The 23,923-nt window shown below is 43.9% G+C and overlaps 1 protein-coding gene across 1 annotated transcript; it reads left to right on the top strand.

The window, feature by feature from the left end:
- The first annotated feature begins 21,639 nt into the window (after positions 1-21,639).
- LOC114562450 (piggyBac transposable element-derived protein 4-like) lies at positions 21,640-23,454 on the top strand. Its single transcript, XM_028588825.1, has 2 exons — positions 21,640-21,782; positions 22,329-23,454. The coding sequence occupies exons 1-2, from the start codon at positions 21,640-21,642 to the stop codon at positions 23,452-23,454; spliced, it is 1,269 nt and encodes a 422-aa protein (XP_028444626.1).
- The last annotated feature ends 469 nt before the right edge of the window (positions 23,455-23,923 follow it).

Below are 23,923 nucleotides of genomic sequence, written 5' to 3'. Positions count from 1 at the left end.
GACTCATTCAATACAGTAAGAGGTTCAACAAAACGGAGGATCAGTCACTTAGCAATGTAAATTATGTTTTCGGAGTGTCTATTTGCAACCCCAACACGAATAGCTTCGACCACACAGCTGAGCTATTCACACCCTGTGACGTAACAACAAAAACACGTTGCTCGCGTGCACCGAAATCATGGCGGACGTTCATCTTCCATGACAGCAGAAACTGGCATATTAGGAAAGTTTTGTCTCTAAAGTTTATAACAATTTAATTTCTAGCAGAAAATGGATGCTACAGTTGCGCTTTCTGTCTTCAGTGAAAGCATACAACCGTTGGTTTGTTAGTTAGTATCTATTTTTTGTATAGAGTACAGTTACCTAGCAACCGAGGCTTGAAGAAAGCAAGTGGTAAACAGTTGTTCTACATCCTGTAAGAACTGCTAGGTGAGTGGTTAGAATGCTTACTTTTGGTATGGGAGTTAGGAGTTTGACTCCCCTGTGTGGTGATGTTGATTTTTGTAATTTTGGATTGGATAATTTGCATGCAATTGCGCAAGTCAGGGCCCGCGAACGCAAAATATTTTTTTTGCATGGTGATAGGGGAAGACTCATGAATATGCCTGCTCTGGTTGGGTTGGTTAGGTTTAGGCAAGAGGAGTGGGATTGGTTATGGTTAGGGTAAGAATGTCAGAGTGATAATATTCCAAAAAGGTGTAATACATGAGTAGTATGGATAACTGTGTGTAAATATATGCCAAGGTACTGTAAATGCACAGGGGTGCAAATAGCATACATGGATATTCGTACCAGACGGGGTATTAATAGAACACATTGCTGTGTGCACCGGCGGGGTACGAATAGCATTCATTTCTAATTTCACCAGGGTATGAATAGCACTTTTAATTGTACCAGGGGTGCAAATAGCCTCACCCTTATGTTTTCCCTGCTGAATCGGACAGTTTTAAGTTCCCCTTAAATTTCCCCTTAACTGCCAAAGTGGAAGCTGCGAATTGGATGCCAACTTCAGTGTTGTTTTTCTACCCCACAGTTTTTATGTGCATTGTGGGTGATGTAGATGCCAGGTTTTGACTTTGGAAGCTTTGGAAGAAGAATGTGTGGAACAAAAAAAGATCTGTTAATCTGTTCTTTGTCAGTCTGACGTTATGGGATTTTATGGGGGTGCAATGCTAAATCAGTGGTGCAACCTGGAGTTCCATGCCGATCCAAGCTTGGATGCTGAACCAAGATGTAGAAAAGCTCTAACAGTGAGTCATGTAGTCCCGCAGTGCTAGCTCTATCTCCACAGTGCTGCAGAGTAAGGTCTGGTTACACCACACATACATCCCAGCATAGGAGAAAAAAAACGCTCTTGGTTGTTTGCATTTCTTTAAACCATTCACAATCGTCTTTGGTGGTGCTAAGCTCCAGACCCAGTGATAGTGGCTCTGCAAAATAGTCTTGGGAAGGTACTTGTTTAGTTGAAACATTTGCACTCGGCAAAAGAAAACTTCACCTACAATATTGACTGAACTTTAGGGCTGCAACTAACGATTATTTTAATAATCGATTAATCTGTTGATTATTTTTTCGATTAATCGATGAATCGGATTAAAAAAGTCTTGCAAACTATACCACCCCTGCTTTACTACTGTTATTACCGAGCTAACGCTAGCTTGTCATGCTAGTCAGCTGGATAACGAGTAAACAGCAGCACCAGAAGAGCTACTGGAGGGACGTTACGTTCCTCACTTCAGAACGGAACAGAATTAGGATAGTGTAGTGACTTTACCCTGCTGTTGAACTCCCTTCCTCCACATCAAGGACTCCAACATGTTTACATTTTAGGTGCTGACTCATCACCGCGGTGGGCCCGTGCCATGCCGTGTTGCTTTTGCTTATCTTGTAATTAACACGTTTTTGATTTATTTAGTGTGAAATGCTCCCACACCTTGGATGACTTAGGTCGTACTGATTTCTCTGCCTCCACCATGTGTTTCAGAACAACGTTACGGGTCTCTCTCCGGTCTCTCTCCGTATTTCCTCTACCCCCACTCTGCTCTTTTTTTCCTTTTCTTTCGCTCCGCACTGCTCCGCTCCGCGCTGCTCCGCGCTGCTCCGCGCTCAACTAAATTTTTTTTTATCTCCGCGACTAGGTTGCCTAATAATTGTGCGACACAACGAATCAATAATTAAATTTGTTGGCAACTTTTTTAGTAATCGAATTTTAGCGATTTTATCGATTCGTTGTTGCAGCCCTACTGAACTTAACTGTTAACTGAAGTAACGTGAGCAATTTAAATTAGCTGGATACATGGATAAACGCAATTTGCTCCTACCAGTATTTGTATTTTTCCCAAAACGTTGCAGTTACATAGTAAATGCCATAAACATGTTCTTTGTAAATCTTTACAATCATTCCCCTAAAGAACCAAGCAGGCCTGCCTTGTTGCATGATCTACATTTTCTTCAAACATGCCATTTTCAGCGTGTAGCTTGCTAGCTCAAAGTTTGTTATTTCCCGAAGGAAATGGAGTTTGAGAACGGCAACACACAGGGAGCAGAAGGTGAGGGACATCCTACGGGATATACAACGGTGCCGGATGTGAGGCAGTTATCCTGGAAATGTACTGTCTTCATCTGCTGATCAGGACTGTGTGATATGGTATGCTTTAAAGCTCCAGAACAAGGAGACCTTGATCAGAGGTTGTTTTGTCAACTGATTACCACAGACCATAGTAATCCAGTGGCCTTCAGGTCCCTTTGAGGTCTGGGGCTCCAGGGTATTTTCCTGCTTGATGGTGTTTATTGCCCCCAACTGCTCCTTCGACCGCTGCCTTCAATGCACCTGACCCTAACCTTAACCCTAAGAGGTTCTTTAAGTGTTTTTATTTACACAATATATATCCCCTTGTGCCAGTGCCCCCCGTAACGCCTATCCCAGGTGTTAAGTTTTAACCCAAAAACCTAACCCTAACCATAACCAGTGCCTTCCAACGGCCTTCCAGGCAGCGCTGCCTGAAAGGCGCCGTTGGGGGCAAAAAACACAGACAAACTATTTTCCCACTGCCAGTCTTGACCCTCTCCTCCCTCTGTTTCCCTGTTTGTTACCCTGCACAACCCCTTGCTGAATCAGCTGATCAGTATATTGCTCCCCATCCCCCCCCATCCTATCTTTTTCATCTCTCTCTTTCCACTCTAGTCTTTCATATCTGTCTCTTAACTTACCTCCTCCCTGCTTCTCTCTGATTTTGAGTGTCTGTTTCACTTCTCTCTCTCTTCTTTGTTCCTTCTTCATTCCTCTCCTCCCCTTATTCATGGGTCAGATTTATTGCTTAAAGGAGTTTAACCTTTCACTGATCTGCTTTTCCCTTTTATTCCACTTCTTCCTTTGATTTGCTGCCTGTGAGGGGGTAAAATCGTAAGGCAGCAGAGGGATTCCACATGGAGTGCAACACAAATGTGTGTGTGTGTGTGTGTGTGTGTGTGTGTGTCTGTGTGTGTGTGTGTGTGTGTGTGTGTGTGTGTGTGTCAGACAGTTTGTTATGTTGGTGCGAGAAGAACCCAGGAGAAGCCTTGATTTGAAAAGTGTGTCCCTAACTTTTGCAACAGGGCTGTTCACAGAGAGGCAAGGACAGTCATAAGAGAGGTATAAGGGGTTTTCCTTACAAATGTGCTTGGCTTGGCTTGACTCGGCGCATCAGCCCAGCACTTTCTGGTAGTTATTAGTATTTTGAAAGTATTTCTCATGTCACAGAAACCACTGAGAATGAAATCTTGTGTTTTGGATGTTAATGATCATACTTTCGGTGATGTGTCAGTGTTTCTATTTCGGTGTTCTGCACAGATCTGACACACGCCCTCCTGCTTGTAAATCGCCTACAAAATAAATACTACAAGATTGCTGCTTCATCCAGTGACGACACCAAATCCAAGGGCTCCATTGTGTTACGGTCGTGGAAATGCGCACTCACCGTAGATAAAAGTAGTAAAGATATATCAGGCAGGATATCTTGTATATTCACCATAATAAGGAGTAGGAAAATAGCCTTTGTTTTGGTATATGCACCGTCTATATATGACGTAAGCTTTTTCCCGCGTCTAACCAATGAATTGCGCTCTCTCAATGAAAATTCACTAATTATAGGGGGAGACATGAATGCAGTGCTAGATTTAAATCAGGATAGATCATGGGGCAACCACACAAATGCCCCAAAACACACATCAGACATCAGTCTGATCACAATGTGCTGATAAACCACATTCCATTGTCATATGTTATGAGAAAGATCTAGAAGGTGGCAATTTAATAACTCCCTTCTCCAGAACACAGCTTTTGAGGCAGAGTTTAGAGCTAAACTGGCTGAGTTTATATCAATCAATACTGACTCAGTTTCAGACCCGGCATTCATTTGGCAAGCAACTAAAGGATTTATTTGAGATTTCACATCTTCCTTTGCGGTCAATTTGAAGAGAAAAAGAGAGGCAAGGATTGCGGAGTTGGAAGAACGTTGTAAATCTCTAGAACAGTCTCTAAAGACATATTTTTCTACATCTACACATACTCTTTTAGTCACAAGTCAAACAGAGCTAAATGATTTGCTGATAAGGAGAGCTGAATTCATAATGCACAGGTGAGGCTCTGAAATTAAAACAAAGCGAGTCCAGAGCTACTATCAAGAGCATCCGCACAGACCGAGGTATCTCAACGAATCCTAAAGATATCAATGCCACTTTCCAATCCTTTTATTCAAAGTTATATGAGTCCTCCAGCAATCCATATCGGACACAGTGCCAGGAGTTCCTCCATCCATCCATCCATCTTTGTCCGCTTATCCGGTGTCGGGTCACGGGGGGAGCAGCTCCAGCAGGGGACCCCAAACTTCCCTTTCCCGAGCAACATTAATCAGCTTCGACTGGGGGATCCCGAGGCGTTCCCAGGCCAGGTTGGAGATATAATCCCTCCACCTAGTCCTGGGTCTTCCCCGAGGCCTCCTCCCAGCTGGACGTGCCTGGAACACCTCCCTAGGGAGGCGCCCAGGGGGCATCCTTACCAGATGCCCGAACCACCTCAACTGGCTCCTTTCGACGCAAAGGAGCAGCGGCTCTACTCCGAGCTCCTCATGGATGACTGAGCTTATCACCCTATCTCTAAGGGAGACGCCAGCCACCCTCCTGAGGAAACCCATTTCGGCCTCCCCAACTTTAAAATGCATCACAAGGGTAGGAATGAAAACTGACCGGTAGATCGAGAGCTTTGCCTTCTGGCTCAGCTCCCTTTTCGTCACAACGGTGCGATAGATTGAATGTAATACCGCACCCGCTGCGCCGATTCTCCGACCAATCTCCCGCTCCATTGTCCCTTCACTCGCGAACAAAACCCCAAGGTACTTGAACTCCTTCACTTGGGGTAAGGACTCATTCCTTACCTGGAGAAGGCATTCCATCGGTTTCCTGCTGAGAACCATGGCCTCCGATTTAGAGGTGCTGATCCTCATCCCAACCGCTTCACACTCGGCTGCGAACCGATCCAGTGAGTGCTGAAGGTCACAGGCCGATGATGCCATCAGGACCACATCATCTGCAAAGAGCAGCGATGAGATCCCCAGCCCACCGAACTGCAACCCCTCCCCACCCCGACTACGCCTCGATATCCTGTCCATAAATATTACAAACAGGATTGGTGACAAAGCGCAGCCCTGGCGGAGACCAACCCTCACCTGAAACGAGTCCGACTTACTGCCGAGAACCCGGACACAGCTCTCACTTTGGTCGTACAGAGATTGGATGGCCCTGAGTAGAGACCCCCTCACCCCATACTCCCGCAGCACCTCCCACAGTATCTCCCGGGGGACCCGGTCATACGCCTTCTCCAAATCCACAAAACACATGTAGACCGGTTGGGCATACTCCCAGGCTCCCTCCAGGATCCTTGCGAGAGTGAAGAGCTGGTCTATTGTTCCACGACCAGGACGGAATCCGCATTGTTCCTCCTCAACCCGAGGTTCGACTATCGGCCGAACCCTCCTTTCCAGCACCTTGGAGTAGACTTTACCAGGGAGGCTGAGAAGTGTGATACCCCTGTAATTGGCACACACCCTCTGGTCCCCCTTTTTAAAAAGGGGAACCACCACCCCAGTCTGCCACTCCTTTGGTACTGTTCCAGACTTCCACGCAATGTTGAAGAGTTGTGTCAACCAGGACAGCCCCTCCACACCCAGAGCCTTGAGCATTTCTGGACGGATCTCATCAATCCCCGGGGCTTTGCCACTGTGGAGTTGTTTGACTACATCAGTGACTTCCGCCTGGGAAATCGACGACAATCCCCCGTTATCCTCCAGCTCTGCCTCTAACATAGAGGGCGTAATAGTCGGATTCAGGAGTTCCTCAAAGTGCTCCTTCCACCGCCCTATTACCTCCTCAGTTGAGGTCAACAGTGTCCCATCCTTACTGTACACAGCTTGGATGGTTCCCCGCTTCCCCCTCCTGAGGTGGCGAACAGTTTTCCAGAAGCACTTTGGTGCCGACCGAAAGTCCTTCTCCATGTCCTCTCCAAACTTCTCCCACACCCGCTGCTTTGCCTCTTTCATGGCAGAGGCTGCAGCCCTTCGGACCCTTCGGTACCCTGCAACTGCCTCCGGAGTCCTCTGGGATAACATATCCCGGAAAGACTCCTTCTTCAGTCGGATGGCTTCCCTGACCACCGGTGGAAACTTTGAACATTGTCCACTCAATTCCCCCAGCCTCCACAGGGATGCACGAAAAGCTCCGCCGGAGGTGTGAGTTGAAAGTCTGTCAGACAGGGGCCTCCTCCAGACGTTCCCAATTTACCCGCACTACACGTTTGGGCTTACCAGGTCTGTCCAGAGTCTTCCCCCACCCCCTGACCCAACTCCCCACCAGATGGTGATCGGTTGACAGCTCTGCCCCTCTCTTCACCCGAGTGTCCAAAACATACGGCCTCAGATCAGATGAAACGATTATAAAATCGATCATTGACCTTCGGCCTAGGGTGCTCTGGTACCAGGTACACTTATGAGCATCCCTATGTTCGAACATGGTGTTCGTTATAGACAATCCATGACTAGCACAGAAGTCCAACAACAAACAACCACTCTGGTTTAGATCAGGGAGGCCGTTCCTCCCAATCACGCCTCCAGGTGTCTCCATCATTGCCCACGTGCGCGTTGAAGTCCCCCAGCAGAACAATGGAGTCCCCCACTGGAGCCCCATGCAGGACTCCAGTCAAGGTCTCCAAGAAGGCCGAATACTCCGAACTCCTGTTTGGTGCATATGCACAAACAACAACCAGAGTCTTCCCCCACAACCCGCAGGCGTGGGAGGCGACCCTCTCTTCCACCGGGTAAACTCCAACGTGGCGGGCGCTCAGCCGGGGCTTGTGAGTATCCCCACACCCGCCCGGCGCCTCACCCCTGGGCAACTCCGGAGAAGAAAAGAGTCCAACCCCTATCCAGGAGTACGGTTCCAGAACCGAGACTGTGTGTAGAGGTAAGCCCCACCAGATCTAACCGTAGCGCCCACCTCCCACCAGTTCCGGCTCCTTCCCCCACAGAGGTGTGACGTTCCACGTCCCCAGAGCCAGCGTCTGCTACCCGGGTCTGGTCCGTCGAGGCCCCTGACCTTCACTGCCACCCATGTAGCAGCGCACCCGACCCCAGCGGTTCCTCCCACAGGTGGTGGGCCCATGGGCTGGAGAGATGGGAGCCACGTAGCTTGTTCGGGCTGTGCCCGCCGGGCTCCGTGGCAAACCCGCCACCAGGCGCTCGCCGACGAGCCCGCCGTCTGGGCCTGGCTCCAGACGGGGGCCCCGGGCTTCCTCTGGGCAGGGTCACTCCATCTCTACCTCGTTTATTCATTGGGGTTTTTGAACCATTCTTTGTCTGGCCCCTCACCTGAGACCACTTTGCCTTGGGAGACCCTACCAGGAGCACAAAGCTCCAGACAACACAGCCCTCAGGTTCACAGAGACACACAAACCTCTCCACCACGATAAGGTGATGGTTCACGGAGAAGGCCAGGAGTTCCTAAAAGAGCTAAATCTGCCTCTTCTTGACCCAGAGGAGGCAGAAGAACTGGGTCAACCTATAACATTAGAGGAACTTAAAACAGCATTAAAAAAGGGAAAACGTCGGGGTTGGATGGAAATCCATCAGAACCTCTACAGTATTATTAATCATATTAGGACCTATCATTTTACAAGCTTTAACCTCGGCCATAGAGATGGGTACGTTTCACCAACAAACCAACACTGCACTAATTTCTGTTATACCTGTAGCCCTGGTGTAAATCTGAGGGATTTAAACCGGTTACCTTATGTATAAACTATGTGTAAGAAACAAAAATGTTAGTAATGCAATCGAAATGAAAGTATTTTAGTTTAAAAGAGAAATAAAAAGGTGTTAACTGAGAGCTTAAACACTTTAGTTTTGAATTAAACATTACTTAGTATTTAAGATGTTAAAAATTAGAAGTTAATGTTCTAAATGGTTTCAAAGCTTAACAGTGGTGTAAATTGAATAATATTTACACGTATTGTTCCCTTTATTTTGAAGTGTTTTATTGATAAGTCAGTTTTGTTGTCAGTCAATGTGGTGTGTGGTGAATGATTGAAAGTGAGGAAGTGAATGTGTGAGGGAGGGGTTTTGTTTTTGTTTTTTTGGGAAGAAGAGGAGAACAAAGCAGACACGAGGGGAAGTAGCCTACGGAGAGAGAAAAGCAAATTGTGAGGAGTAAAAGAAAAGACTAGGGCTGGGTACCGAACGTCGATACTTATGGTATCGAAAGATTCTTTATCTTTCGGTGCCAAATTTCGGTTCCAAAAGCATCTGAGCGCGTAAGCGCAAGCTTATCTGTCCTCTCTGCATATTGACACAGAGCGGAGCTCCGACCGACACCCACACACACACGCACACGGAGAGGTGCGGACGGAGTAAACTGTCTGCAGTTTTGTTGAAGTCACAGAGAGTCACGGTTGGTCTCAAGTGTGGTTACAGTTTTTTAAAACTTCACGCAGATAGCGTTTGCTGCGATATGATATTAATGGCGAGCCGAAAGCGGTCGCTGTGCCGTTGACGTTACACTTCCTCTTACAAGCAGCCACAACGGTGGTTTCTCTGCCCTGATGACTGACTGACAGGCTGAGCTTGCAAGGCAAGGCACTTCTATTAATGTTACTCTGAGTGAGCAGTTTTACTAGAATTTTTTAATTTTGTTTTGTTTGTTAATTGTTTTGATTCACAATTAAGGTGGAAAATAAAAGCTTTGTGTTTAATGTATTTTTGTTGATGTTGAAATGGACTTTAAAACATATGGTATCAAAAAAAGTATCGTTAGGAATCGGTATCGAAACAGAGGTATCGAAATTGGCACCGGATCGAAAGATTCTGAACGATACCCAGCCCTAGAAAAGACAGACATTGAGAGACACTGAGAGACACGAGAGGGGCGAGGACGGAGAGGTGGACACTACGGCACTACACTTGTTTGGCAGCCGTTTGTGAAGCAGACTTTGTGCAAGTGTTCATGGCTAACGCTGGAGCTAACGGCGGGGAGTGCTGATTCAGAGGACGACTGCGTGTTTCTGCTGAGGAGGACTCTGCTGCCGCCGGTTGATGGTTTTTTTCGTTTTCGTTTTGGAACTGTTTCTTGGACTTGTTGCTGACTGTAAGTTGGATTTCTGTGTGCCTGTTTCACCGAAGATAACGTTCTGACGGACACTAAGCAAGTGAGCTACTATGTAACAGTGACACTGCTGTAAGGGTGTGATTTGTGTTATATATTTTTTTTTGTTTGTTATTTAATATATTCTGCTGACTATTATTTGTACTTTTAAGTTGTCGTCCAGTAATATATATAAACTCTTTTTTGTTAAAGAGTTGTCTGGGGTCACTTATTTTAATATAGTACAATAGGCTGCATGGGTATCAGTAGCATGGGGTATATACTAACCCAAAATAGGTCAACCTTCATGGTAGCTACCTTAAGAAAAGAACCCAAACACCTCATCATTCCAGTCTAAAGTCAATTATTGCAGCTTAGGCATTCTAAGGGGGTTGGGGTGTTACATACCCAAAAAGGGCAAATATTTTATAGCTTATGGAGTGCTCAAATTACAGGCCCATCAGCCTCATTGGGACTGATATTAAGCTCTATTCCAAAGTCTTGGAACTCCGCTTAGAACGCTTTGAGAAGCTAGTCCACCCCGACAAATCAGGTTTTATACAAGGCGTCACGCTGCAGACAATGTACGCAGATTATTTCATGTAATAGAAGAAGCCAGAAACCTTGCAACAAGCGCAGCAGTTTTATCAGTGGACGCGGAAAAGGCTTCTGACCGCCTAGAGTGGAACTACTTGTGGCAAGTAATGGAGAGGTTTGGTTTGGGGGCCAAATTCATTGACATGATGCGTACTTTATATGCGATAAGCATATAATTATAATGCGATAAGCATATTTTATTTTGCCATAAGGCAAAATAAAATATGTAATGTCCAGATTAAATCCAATAGCAGCTCAATATAATTATTTACAGATGATATTTTGTTGTACATCTCTGATCTTGAGGACTCTATTCCAAAAATTCTTAAGATCAGAACAAATTTGGCTCAATCTCCAGCTATAAAATTAATTAGAATAAATCTAATCTTCTACTGAACAACAGGCATGTGACATACCAACCCAAAGCAAAATTACATATTTGGGCATCATCATACATGCATCACTACAGCGAGTGGTCCAGGACAACCATGAAACTACATTAAGTAATGTTCAAAGAGATCTGGCCAGGTGGACTGTGCTGCCGGCATCACTGCGGTCGAGGATTGCTGTTGTTAAAATGAACATAGCTCCCCGTGTGAATTTCTTAAGTTCAATGATCCCCTTACCCCCACCATTACATTTCTGGAAGAAACTTGATACTTCAATTCTGCAGTATATTTTATATTATACTCTACCCTGCAATGTACCACAAACACTAGAGGCCTGGCCCTCCCCAACTTTAAAATGCATCACAAGGCCTTTCAGCTACAGGCCCTCAGAGTGTGAATGGACCCCTCATCTACAGTTCAATGGAGAGGAATAGAGCAAAACCTCATTGGAAGTCTAAGACTGCAAGACCTGGCCTTTGCAGGTGTTTGTCCAAAAAAGTATATGCTAACCTATGGCCCCATTATCACCAACACGTCCTTTTACTTTTATCTTTGCTTAAGATCATCTCTAAAATGTTATGGAGTGCAGTGGGGAAACAGTCTTGAGGTGCATCCAGTCATTAAATGTTTTTTTGATTTCCCTGTGAGAGGATTAGTGTCCAAGATTTATGCTAAGCTGTTGCACGCATCCATAGGAGAACTCCCAATAGTAAAGAAATGGGAACGAGAGCTGAACCCTGAGGGGAACACAATTAATTGGGAGGCAGTTTGGGACATTTTCCACTGTTCCAAGAACCTAAATCAAACCAGTATATCCACTTCAACATATGCTATAGGACATACTGGACTCCTCAGAAGAGATACGTCTCGAAAGCCATTCCCACTCCCTATTGTACGTTCTGTCAACCTGAACAAACTGGAAGTTTCCAGCATATGGTCTGGGAGTGTGAACAGGAGTTCTGGCATAAAACAACATCAATACTATACTGACCCGATTGTTTTGTTACTTAATGATGACTCTAAATTACACCTGCTCAAGAGACTGAGGAAGATTTGGCTAGCCGGCTCAACTGCAACCAAGAAAATGATTGCTCAAAGCTGGCTCCCCCCCACTCACTTTGTATAAAACAGTGGTCAGCGTATTTTCTAGACATAGTTATGCTTGAGCTCTCTACAGCAAGGATTAACAAAGCCAAATCATCAACTATCGACCTATGGAAAAGCACAGCACCACAAATATCAGACCTAATTACCTCAGCACCCACAAGAACTACAGGAGAGTGATTAGGCAAGATGTGATTTCTGTTTGTTTGTTTGTTTTGTTTTTCCTTGTTTTTTTTCTGTTGTATGCACCATTTGACACTGACTGTCATACATTTGTTCTGTATGTCTGAATGATAAATGGTGCTAATAAAAAATTTATTGATACGATGAACGATAAAAGATAGGCAATTCCCTCCGATATATACGTACTTCAGTCAAGTTGCCCTCCCAGAACTGTACAAAGAGTGTACGAAAAAAGTTTAAACGGAGCTAAAAAATATTTTGTTATTACGCCACAACAATTGATTTGTGGTCAAGCAGAACTACTGAGCCGTATCTAAATCTCACCATACAATTCATAAATGATGAAACAGCAAACTTTCCTGTTGACCACACAGGAGAGAATATTGCTCATGGACTAAGAGAGTTTGTCCAGCTGGTGTCTGCAAGAAAAGGGCCAGACATGCATTACCACTCATTATGAATCAAACTGTATCAAATCTGTGGAACTAAATCAATGGACAAGACTTCAGTGTTTTGGCATCTTGCGATTGGTAAGTACTGGTCTCTCTCTCTCTCTCTCTCTTTCTCCCTCTCTCTGTGTTAGTTGTTTGCTTGTTGTCGTTAGAGTGTTTGTATGATAAGTTCTGTTTAAATTATATTATTTAATACATTATTATTACAATTATTATTAATAATAACAACCTGCTTTACAATTTATGTGTTTTACTTTTTGTATTGCCTTATATTAAGCTCTTTGTGCTCTTGGCTACAAACACCAATTAAGTAAATTTTGCCTTTAATCAGTAATTTAGTAGGCAGTATTTAGTTTATCCAGATTGAGTATTTAGTATGCAGTATGTAGTATGCAGTACGTTAGTATGCAATTTCAAACAAAGCCTTATGCTGTGTTGACACTGCCTGCCTTACACATGAATTGCACGGTGCGATTACATAAAAAGTCAATGCAAAGACGTGAATTTGCGCCGGGAGAAGCAAATGGTGCAAATGGTGTGACGCGAAATGATAATTTGTGTTATTCCCATATCCGTGTGAGCTGAACATTTTTAACTCGGGTGACAAACTAACGCAACACGAAGCAAATTTGTGCAGCTAGTGTAGGGTGGCCAGATTTCCTGGAGCTAAAACCGGGACACTTTGCGCGTGACCGTAGTGTGTTTGTGCACACACACGCTTTTTAACGTGAACATGTGCTAGCCCTGTTCAGACACAGACACAGACAGTAACTTCATTATTTTGATCCTAGGCTCCTCGTCTAATAAGTGTTTTTTCCTTTGAAATTAACAAAATTGCAGTAACAGCCTTTTTCAGTTCAGTGTGAGATTTATGTTGAGATTTTTTCTAAAAAAAATTTTTTAAAGTGTTATTTATTCCAATAACAGCAAAGTAATTAAAATTCAAACTAAATCATTAGTATTGCGCTCCTAAACTTTGTGTTGATGGCATCACTGTATTAGACTGATTTGGCTACGATTCCTCCGAAAACTTCACCCCTTTCACAGCTTTCCTCACGGAGAGACGGTTGCTAGGTGATAGCAACAAATACAACATGGTCGGACCCCGCACGTAGCTGCCCGTTCTATTCGCCTCGGAAAAATAAATGGACAAAGTTACATTCGGGGCTACACTCATAACATTCGGGGCTGAAGACACGGCAAAATCGGCTTACGCCGCTCCTGGTGTAAACCGGGACATTTTAACGTCCTGACAGGCTTTTGTCGGGACTCGGGACAAGCAATTAAAAATCGGGACTGTCCCGGTTAAACCGGGACGTCTGGTCACCCTAAGCTAGTGTGATCGCAGAGGCATTTTCATGGGCTCCACCTTGCTCACAGATGCCACCCGGTGGTTGCTTGAGTACACGACAACTCCCAGGTGTTAGAATTAAAATGTAAATGAACTTAAAGTGGCTATATGTAACTTTCAGTTTGTGTTGATTCTAGCGCCCGCTTTGGACAGAAGTGGTAGTGTTTTTACCACACTTGCTGTCAAAAAGGTCTTTTCTTTACAGTGCTGTATTATCCACTGTATAGTACTGAGTTATCGTTATCGGGAGGTCATATAGTTGCAATGAATGTTTTGCTCAGACAGAAAGTCATTCATTACAATAAGAGAATAACAACAAGTTACATATAGTCACCTTAAGTACCACCCTGCGTTACTGTTCCTGGGGCACAGTTGCAAAAGGAAATAAGAGAGACCTATATTGTGATATTTTTGGGTTGTTAAATGTGTATACTGGCGAAATATAGAACCATTTCCAGAACACACATTGGTTGATGGGACCTTTGAGTTTTTTATCAAGAATGAAATGAGGAGTTGGTTTCAGTTTTCAGCCTCCCATGACCCTAATAGGTAGTTAAGAAATGGAAAGTTTATTGAAATGAGCTTTAACATGGCATGGTTTCTGTCATGATAAAATAGGGCATGGTGAGATGTTAAGAACGAGAGGATTTCAATGTGATCTGGGCTAAGACTTTCGAACATATGCATTAGACCAAGAAACCCCCATCTGAGAAGACACGTGTAGTTGGATACGATTTAGTAGAAAACTGCACAGCTGGGAAGATAACACACTTCATTATCTTCCCAGGGAACCTTTCAAGAACTGCTGAGACGCCCCAGAACACACTTTGTGAGGCACTGATTTGAAGAATATTGCCAAAAAGATGCAGTGATCATGGCATGTTGCTCTCGCTCTATAATTCTAGAATCTCTTTACAGAGTTCTGCTAAAACACTGCTCAAAAGTGGAAAACAAGTTCACCAGCCGAGTTTACACAAGCATACACAGAGAGTAAATTGACCTTTTTCAGCAACTGATGGCCTGTCAAACATATGGTTAATATTCTTTGGTGCAAATAATAGTCACAAGCTGTTACATTGATTGATTTCCATTATGAGCAAGAAGCAGGTCTTTAAGAGTGGTAACAATTCTACAGACAGTTAAGCTACACATGCATTCTCCTCTGTTTATGTACGTAATATATGTTAAGAAATGTGTATTGGTAGGGCTCAGTCACACCAGCATTTATAACAGCAACATTTTTGAATGGAAACAATTTATTTCAAAGTCCTCGCCCCCAATCACTGGATTTGTATACTTTCATTCTGTGTTTATTATTGGGGAATACCTAAGAACAGTAATTACTGTAACGCTAACTTCAGTTCTATGAGTGGGAGCGAGTGATACGGTGCCTTGACGCGGGCAGGAGATGTTAACCATGACCAGACATGTAACGCAGATGACCTGCCAATGCGCATTCAACTGGCACTGGACCCATTTATATGAGTCAGCTGTCACTCTGTGAGTAGAGAATACAGTCTGCTGTGTAGTCCAGACACTTCATTGATAAACCAGAGAATTGTTCAGTAAAAAACAGCTTTATCGTCAAAGAAAGTTTTTGTATCATACACCACTACCCTCCTTCGCCCACTCCCTCTCTCTCGTCTATGAGCTCTCTCTCTCTCTCTCTGACCCTCTTTTGTCTTTGTCTGTTTCTGTTGGTGAAAACAGCTGAAAGAGCAATGTCCAAGATAGGCCTGTTTTTATTTAATATGGGCTATTTATTTTAGGTACGTTTTTATATACATGTGTTGCAGCCAGGGTTCGAATTACACAGTGGCTTTTGGGGCAGCGCCATTTTCCAATGCGCACCAGTACTAAAACACGTCACATGCACACGCATTAATACAAGTGTGCAGAACCACGGTCAACTGCGTGTCAATCACCGCTCATGCATTCATATTCATTCTCCCTTGTGGGGGGAGAGGCTTAGGAGACTGTTTTGAACTTTAGCGGAAAGGGGGGAGGGACTGAGAAGTTGTCGATGTTCGAATTTTTTTGGCTAAGTCCTGGATCTTCGCAATCCTAACTACGGCACCTTTAATACGGGCAGTAGAAATATAACAACAATGTAAGATTTACACAAGAACTTTAATAGCCTCATCGGAGAAAAACAAAATCATAAAGCACTGATTTGTCATCAGGTTCAGGCTCCTGTTTGCTGCTCCAGGTGGCAATGGGGGTGTCCGGCAGCGAGCCATGTCCCTCTGTGGAGCTTTCACTGCCGGGACCCGCTAGCGGTGCGGGACCAGATGCTGCAATGTTATTATCACTTGTTGATGTCCCAATTGTCAGAGGCTTGATTGTTTCTGTTTTGTTGTTCAGATTCTCTATATAAAAAGCCCCAAAATACTAAAGAAAAACAGTTTTTCTTAACTTACAATTTTTTTCAAATATCGTGCCCATAAAATGATGAGTTCAGGTATACTACGTAAATGAAGGAATTTGAACGCAGCGCCGCTTCACACACAGATGGCCACAGCAAAAATAGACAGAACTTTAAAAGAGAGACAGATGTTCGGAAATGGAATGTAATGAGCAAATAAACACACAACATTGACATAATAATTCTATTTTTATATTTCAGGAATCTTTATGTGCAGAAAAAATATAATCTATAACACAAAAGTTTAATTTTTTTAGAGCTCACCCATAAACAAAAGTTTAATTTTTTTAGAGCTCACCCATAAACTTACCACTAACCATAAATAAAGAGAGGCTTTCAAGGGAGCTCATGTCCTTTTCAGGGGAGCCCCTAATTCGAACCATGGTTGCAGCTATATAATTTCAAACAGGAAATAAAACCCTGTCTTTGCATTTTATTTTAATAAAAGTGCTTGTAACATCTCACATGTGGCTTTGACTTACAACTTAAAGGTCCCATGGCATGAAAATGTCACTTTATGAGGTTTTTTAACACTAATATGGGTTCCCCCAGCCTGCCTATGGTCCCCCAGTGGCTAGAAATGGCGATAGGTGTAAACCGAGCCCTGGGTATCCTGCTCTGCCTTTGAGAAAATGAAATTTCAGATGGGCCGACCTGGAATCTTGCTCCTTATGAGGTCATAAGGAGCAAGGTTAACTCCCCTTTCTCTGCTTTGCCCGCCCAGAGAATTCGGCCCACCCATGAGAGAGACATCAGAAATGGCTTAAGACACAGAAATGGCACATACTAAGCAAAGCTCTTTGTGCAATGTAATTCTGCACCAAGGCTGAATTTTGGGAAAGAGACTTCAGATACAGTATTAGGGGACCACTAAGGCCTGTATAAAAGCATCAAATGAGCACCATGTCATGGGACCTTTAACATCTAGCCTACTTCGTAGAAAATACAGAGATATATATTGTGTATCACCATTCAGACAAAAGAATTGAGATATGATTTTTGGTCCTTATAGCCCAGCCCTAATTTCTACACTACGTTTCTTCCATTTGTACAACATTTTTAATAATTTTGTAGTTTGATTGGCTTTGGTATGATTGGCTGTTGATCTGTTCAGCTATTCCCTTTGTGAGTCTTTGGTTCAGAGAATCCATTTAGGCAAACCTGTCCAAAAACAAGTTTTTAACTCCTTATTTGGAATTTTTGGTTAAAAGTATTTAAAAATTGGTAAAATCCTGTTTAGGTTTGTTAAGTTATGCATATTTATTCCGCTTTAAAAGGTACTTTTTTCTAGTTTTACAACAAAGATTTCGGGAGCTCATGTAAGCATGATCTCTCATACTATGCATACTGTATGTACTGTGAGAGAAACAAGAAGCCAGAGTCACATTCCTTGTATGTGTTCACACTTTCTTGGCCATTAAAGCAACACTAGAGAACTTTTCCCGCTTCGGTCCCCCTACAGGTTGGAAGCGGAATTGTCCATTGCATTACATTATGCAAGTTTGCCAGATCGGGTAGCGGATCTGTAGTTCGAATTAACTGGACAATGTAATGTAATGGACAATTCTGCTTCCAACCTGTAGTGGGACCGAAGTGGGAAAAGTTCTCTAGTGTTGCTTTAAAGCTGATTCTGACCTAGATCCAGGTTCTTCATAGGTTTCTGCTTCTTAAACAGAAGTTTTAAAATACATACATTTTCACCAGGTTTTATGCGACCGCCAACTTTTTGCCAGACGAATAATATTTATTCCTTAAGTTTCAATTCACTGTCGGCGCTCGGGCCCTAAATAGGTGGGGCGACTTAAAAGTCAAATTTAACAGTTTTTCAAAGACTGACAGATGTATATCCTCAGTATTGTCCAGTGTTATATAATGCTGCTCTGCCAAATTATAAACTGCTCCAAAAAACAGGTGCGTCATGATTTACATCAGTCGTGAGATAGATATCAACAGTACAAATGTTACCTGTGTCATCTAATTTTCCAGATAGCAATGTAGCATTGACACTAAGAAGAGTAAAGTCAGCAGCTTGCAAAGCCTTTGACTTGTAGCCTTGTTTAATATTAAAGCTTTGTGACATTGTTACCCAAGAACATCTGATTCCTTTTTATCATCCTTGTTGATTTGCTTGATGGACTTTGGAGGACTTGCAAGGTTGAGACTGATTTTATTATCCATGGAGGAGTTTCCCATCAGCCCCTGCTCTGTCTTGTTGACACTGGTGTCGTTGTCTACTGCGGTGGTATTTTTGGCACCAGCAGCAGTGTTGTCATTGTCATCCGTGGCAGTCTGAAGAGGAGATAGACAGCAAGCAGTTGTTCAGGTGAGAGCTCAGATAAATAGCTCAGCCAGGCGTGAACTTCCTCCCCTCCTTCACATTATTTTCTCTATCTCAGTCTCTCCTTGTCTAATTTGTATTGCTCTTTCTTGTTCCTGCTCTGTCGCCTCCGCTCTTTTGTTGGTCTTTTTCCATTGTGTGTGTCCTCTTATGCAACCCTGCCATATTTGACAATAATGAAGCTGCCACATTTATATTGGACAATTACAGAGTAGTTATGGTCAAATGAAGCCTCATGAAGCTTTGTGAAGCATTGTCTTTATTTTCTGAGCCCACTAGATGGCGCTTTCTGTTCATCAATTGGTTGAAAGCACATTCCTTAAAGGAACACGCCAACTTATTGGGAATTTAGCTTATTCACCGTAACCCCCAGAGTAAGACAAGTCGATACATACCCTTCTTATCTCCGTGTGTGCTGTAATGCTGTCTGACGGCTCCAGCGGCATCAGGCCAGCACAGAACATGCAGGTGAATGGTTCCAGTAATACTACTGCTCCGAATAAGTGACAAAATAACGCCAACATGTTCCTATTTACATGTTGTGATTTATAGAGTCACAGCGTGTACAAAAAATAACGTAACATGAGACACAGCCGTCTTCTAACTGTAAACAAACCGGGAACTATATTCTCAGGCGGAAGAATATAGTACTTGGGGGGAGTGATATGCTCGCAGCAAGCCTTTCTGAGAATATACAGTAGTTCCCGGTTTGTTTACTGTTAGAAGATGGCTGTGTCTCATGTTACGTTGTTTTTTGTACACGCTGTGACTATACAAATCACAACATGTAAATAGGAACATGTTGGCGTTATTTTGTCACTTTTGTCACAATTCGGAGCAGTAGGCTAGTTGGAACCAGTTACCTGCAGGATCTGTGCTGGGCTAAGCTAATGCTGGAACCATCAGACAGCGTTACAGCACGCACGGAGATGAGAAGGGTATGTATCGACTTGTCTTACTCTGGGGGTTACGGTGAATAAGCTAAATTCCCAATAAGTTGGCGTGTTCCTTTAAGCCTCCTTTTTCTTTAAAACAAGAGCAGCATCTAGTAGGCTCAGAAATTAAATAAAATGGTTCAAAAAGCTTCATGAGGCCATCACTACTACAGAGTGCAATACAAGTCTGGCTCCACAGTCGTAACTGTTTCTGAAAAGGAACTGCCAGTAGCTAATGCAGCATATGTTTTTAAACAAATACAGGATAAAACAAAGACATAGCGTTAGACAGTTTTAATTCTAATATTCAGCTATTAATAATTTGAATTTTTCATTTATACTGTTTATTGATCCCAGTGGGGAAATTACAATTTAACACTGTTAGAAATCACTACACACAGGCCTAAAATACACACAGACATGCTCAGGACCTATTCATGCACAAACGGAGAGATGTCAGAGTGAGTGGACTGCCAGTGCTGGACCAGCGCCCTGAGCGGTTGGGGGGGGGGGGGCTACGGTGCCTTGCTCAAGAGCACCTGGCAGTGCCCAGGAGGTGAACTGGCATCTCTCCAGCTACCAATCCACACTGTACTTTGGTCCGTACTGGGACTTGAACCAGCGACCCTCTGGTTCCTAACCCAAGTCCCTACGGACTGAGATACTGCCACCCTATTCTGTAAAGTCCATCAAGTATACAGTATTTAGACAGTTACGTAAGACAAATCATGTTTTTTACAGATAGGTCTGGCAATGCAAGACTACATTCTCTATCTCTCTTTCTTGTCTCACCCGCTCTGTCTTCCTCTTTGGTATGCAATACACATGCCTAATGAGCACTTGTTGCATTTGGGTGAGTGAGTGAGATTGCAGGATCCACCCTCCCATACACACTCTTGGGCTCTAACAGGCAATTATTCCAAAAAAAGGACAGTGTAAGGGCCACCAACTCTTTGCCCTTCCTCAGTGTAATTAATTATAAATGTCGACACTGCAAATGATCCTCTTCCTTAGTACACACTCACACGTGCACACTCAAATAAGCCATATGGACGGATATCAAATTCTCTAAAGGCCCCCATAATTTGTGGTTTATAATGGATTAGTGCTATCTGTCATATGCCATAACATTGATTAAGAGGTATGTCTCTCAACTGGTGGAATGCATGTTTCTTCAACAAGAAACCCAATCATTCCGGTAGATTGACTCATTAGTGTTTTACACATCCAGGTCCTATGTATAGCTGGCATTAAATGATAGGCCATTCATAAATTCTTTTTAATTACGATATGTAGTAGCGGACTTCCGGTTATGGAGCGGTGCTGAGAAGCAGTGTCGTGGTGATCCTCCTGCAATTGTCAACAGGGGCGTAGCACCAGACCCTGGGGCCCTAGTTCTGATGGGCCCCCATGTTCTTCAACACCCCCCCACTCCCCCCAAAAGGCCTAGCTGTTTATAGGGTAATAACTATTAACCCATTTGTCCCGGATGCTGCGCACCGAAAAATTACATCTACCGCCGGTTACTGCGTTGCGCAACTCTGAACCTCCTGCCGGCTGCTGCGTGGCGCAGCATTTGGTATTCGTCATCCTTTTCATGACGCGTGCAGCATAGAACGCACTGTCATTGGTTCAAATACACATGAGGTGGGTCTTGTTGATTTTTTTTAAAGACCATGTGACCACCCAAATGTATTGTGGTTGGCTGAAAGTCACGTCAGTCAATCATACATACACGTGCATTTGTTTTTGAGCGAGCGAGTTTGTTTTTGAGCGAGCGGGAAAATGGCTACGGCAGAGGAGGATTTTGACAGCGAAGGCAGTGACATTGAGTTGGAAGATAGTGAGGAGTTTGAGAGGGAGGAGGATGGTGTTGATGAAAACATGCAAGATGATCCGTTGGATAGAGCACAGGAGTGGGATGTGTGGGACACAGAAGGAGAGGAGGAGGATAACTTTCACGGATTCCACGTAGACTGGAGAACCGAGGATTATCAGCCGCGCAAGGCGAAGCAGTTCACCCGCAAACCGGGGGTGAAACAGCCGATCCCCGTGGACGCTAGCCCCCCTGGATGTCTTTTTCGCGTATTTTCACCGATGATCTTTGGGACATGTTGGTGACTGAAACTAATCGGCACGCTGAACAGACGCCGCAGTCAGACCCCCACCAATTCGAAGTGGAACCCTGTCTCCAAAACGGAGATGAAGACATTTGTCGGCCTGTGTCTCGCCTTCGGTATTTTGAAGCTGCCAGCACGCAGGGATTTCTGGAGGCAGACTAAATGGTTGTACCAGACCAACGTCCCCAAGGCCATGGCAAGGGACCGTTTCGACATGATCTGGAGGTAATGATTTGTGTGGTGTTATACTGAGTTTGTCGCAGTTCAGTGTTGATCTTTGGTGTGTGTGGGTGTGTGTGTGTGTGTGTGTGTGCATATGCTCGATACAGGTTTTGTATGCATTTTATTCTGTATAACTGAACATTTTATGTCACTCTTGTACGAAACACATTGTGTTACATTAATTATAAATAAAGTTTGATTGAGTTTTGATTTCTTGTGCTCTCTTTCTTCCTGGTTGATAATGATAATAAATAAATACAATAATGTTATATATATATATATATATATATATATATATATATATATAAATACAATAATGGCATTATGAATAAATAAATACTATAAATATACACAAATAACATAGTACATATAAATAAATACAATACTGGCATAATGAATAAATAGCATAATAAATAATATAATTATGGCTAATGAATAAATAAATATAAATACTATAAATATACATCAATAGCAATACAAATAAATGAATAAATACAATGATGGCAATAAATGTCAGGCTTAAATTAATCTTATCATATGCATTTTAAGATATCTCCATCTCCAAGATAATACTGATCCTGTCGTGGACAAAACGGACAAGCTCTGGAAGATCCGGCAGTGGATGGACCTCCTCCTGGTTAGATTCCAGGCACTCTATGAAGTCAATGGCTTTGTGACCGTGGATGAGTCCATGGTGAAGTACAAGGGACGCCTGGGCTTCCGGCAGTACCTCCCCATGAAGCCGGTGAAGTGGGGTATAAAGGTGTGGGTCATGGCCGAGAGCAAAACGGGCTACGTCACCAATTTTCAGGTGTATACGGGGGCCATTCAGGGTAAGGCAGAGAAAGATCTGGCTCACCGGATAGTGTCAGACCTGGTGACCCCTTATTACGGGTCCAACCTTTCGGTATATATGGACAACTTTTACACCAGTGTGAAGTTGATGGTGGACCTCAAGGTCAGGGGGGTGCAAGCGTTTGGAACGGTGCGTGCCAACAGGAAGGACCTCCCCAAAAATGAGCAGCTGACAAAGAAGGCTGAGTTGAACAAACATCAGTTTAATGTGGCGCAGCAGGATGACTTGACCTTCTGCGTCTGGCAAGACACCAAGGCAGTGATGGTCCTCTCAAACTACCACGACCCGACAGCTCATGGGTTAGTGAGGAGGAAGTCCAACGGTCAACGCCAGACGGAGGTTCGGGTGCCAGCATGTCTTGCTGACTATCAGCAACACATGAAGGGAGTTGATCTTCTGGACCAGATGGTGGGCTACTACCAGATCCATCATCGATCTACGAAGTGGTGGAGGAGGCTCTTCTTTTACCTCATTACGGTGGCGTGCTACAATGCCTTTGTGGCTGCCAGGTCTGCGGTAGGAGCCGAGTGGAAGTATAGGAGGGGCGGCTACAAGGATTGGCTGGAGGATCTGACCCAGGAGCTGATCGTCCCTGTCACTGCAAGAAGTGCTCCCAATGTTCTCCCCACCAGCCCAACTGGAGCTTCTGCTGAGCATGACCTAGTTCAGCTCAACAATAAGAGGAAGACCTGCAGGGAGTGTTCACTGAAGCACTGCAACACCAACGTGCGTCCTGGATCAACGCTGATGGGGTGCAAGCAGTGTAACCTTCCTCTGCACCGCGAGTGCTTCATGCACCATGTCCTTCGCCACAAATAATTTGATTGGGGATCGCGTCCCCACGTGTTGCAGTTCCTTTGTCGGGCGTGTCCCGCGTGTGACGGTTCCTTTCCCCGTTCTTTTTTTTTCCTAACCCCAACCGTCTCGTTATTGTGGCGTTTCATTTCCCCGTTGTTGTGTGCCCCTGCGGCCGGGGATCGTCTGTCTGTCAAGATAATGCTGTTCAACAAGCCAAAGAGAAGAGATGTGAGCCATGGAGCTCAGAGACTGAGACTGTTCCCAGTTCCACCTCAGGACTTTTAACCCTCTCTCTCATAACAAGATGCCTTGTTCAGTGTGTTGGCATGTTATTTTTATATATTTTATATAATCGATTTATATATTTTTTCTTCCCCATCTGTTTTTGAGAATCTTTTGAAAAATGTGTTTGTATGTTAGTGCTAAGGGAGCATGTTTTAATAAAACCTGTGATTCTTACCATTACAATGTATTTTATTTCATGTTTCTA

This window comes from Perca flavescens, chromosome 10 (genome assembly GCF_004354835.1).
Source record: "Perca flavescens isolate YP-PL-M2 chromosome 10, PFLA_1.0, whole genome shotgun sequence".
In the NCBI taxonomy this organism is placed as follows: domain Eukaryota; kingdom Metazoa; phylum Chordata; class Actinopteri; order Perciformes; family Percidae; genus Perca; species Perca flavescens.
The sequence above is the reverse complement of the archived record's forward strand: the minus strand, read 5'-3'. Positions and strand labels throughout refer to the sequence as shown.